Below are 927 nucleotides of genomic sequence, written 5' to 3' on the forward strand. Positions count from 1 at the left end.
AATGTGAAATAAAGTATAAAAGGGTTTTGGTAACACAGTAACAGTTGGGGTGGGTTAGGGTTGGGGTATGCCTTGCTCAAGGACAAAAGCGAAATGCACAGTAAGGGATTAAAACCCTGAATTCAAGGTTGGAAAACCAAACTGTTCCTGCTGCGCTAAATCGCTTCCAGGTAAAATAGGGCTTAGGTAACACAAAGTTGGAGTGGGTTTTTCGGCCCTAATAATCATAATAATTCTAAGCTTACACTGTTGCCTGGATAAAATTCTTCCTCGTTGGAATTTACATCAGTGCCTGAATCTGAGCTGTCTACCTCTCCTTGTCTACACCGTGCTAATGCCTCATCCCTCTCCTCATTAGCTAACCTTAATCGACCCATCACAGCTTCATCTCTTTCCTTTTGAGCTGTGTATATTTCATCTGCAATTGCTGAAGGGCACAAATAAGAAGAAAATAGTTTTTACTGATACTTTATTTTTTAAAACTACATTCTCTATTTAATATATTGAACTTAAATAGTTTCCTAGGCCTTATTTAGAAGTTGAGAACAGATGACATTGGAAACAAGACAATGGCAATGAAGGTAATATCAATAATGATGGTGATGCTGATGATGAAGATGATGATAAAGGTAATGATAATTAAGACACCTGTGATAGTGATTAATTGATATTGTTGAGTGTGAACTGATGATGACAGACATTGATGTATAATGTTAAATATCCTACCTGCCCCTTTAGCTGCAATCTCAGCAGCAACTGTTGCTTCTGCTAGCTCTTGCATAAGTTTCATCGATTCAATTTCACACTCAGCTTCTTCCAACTTCTCAGCCAGCTATGAATTGAATAATAATAATAATTAATAACAAATATAAGTACAATTATTAGGACCTGTTTCTGCATTGCAACTATAGTTTCAATGAACTGTTC

General features: G+C 36.6%; 1 protein-coding gene across 1 annotated transcript; it reads right to left on the bottom strand.

Annotated features, from left to right (window-relative positions):
* Window positions 1-245: 245 nt before the first annotated feature.
* LOC117109154 (mirror-image polydactyly gene 1 protein-like) lies at window positions 246-877 on the bottom strand (the record flags this gene model as incomplete). Its single annotated transcript, XM_033251406.1, has 2 exons — window positions 727-877; window positions 246-427 (listed from the first exon to the last, which is right to left on the bottom strand). Coding segments are annotated over exons 1-2 (246 nt in total), but the record flags the coding sequence as incomplete, so codon positions are not given.
* Window positions 878-927: the final 50 nt, after the last annotated feature.

The sequence above is a fragment of the Anneissia japonica genome, unplaced genomic scaffold (assembly GCF_011630105.1).
Source record: "Anneissia japonica isolate Jap-2015-1 unplaced genomic scaffold, ASM1163010v1 scaffold310147_len942_cov375_single, whole genome shotgun sequence".
Taxonomy (NCBI): domain Eukaryota; kingdom Metazoa; phylum Echinodermata; class Crinoidea; order Comatulida; family Comatulidae; genus Anneissia; species Anneissia japonica.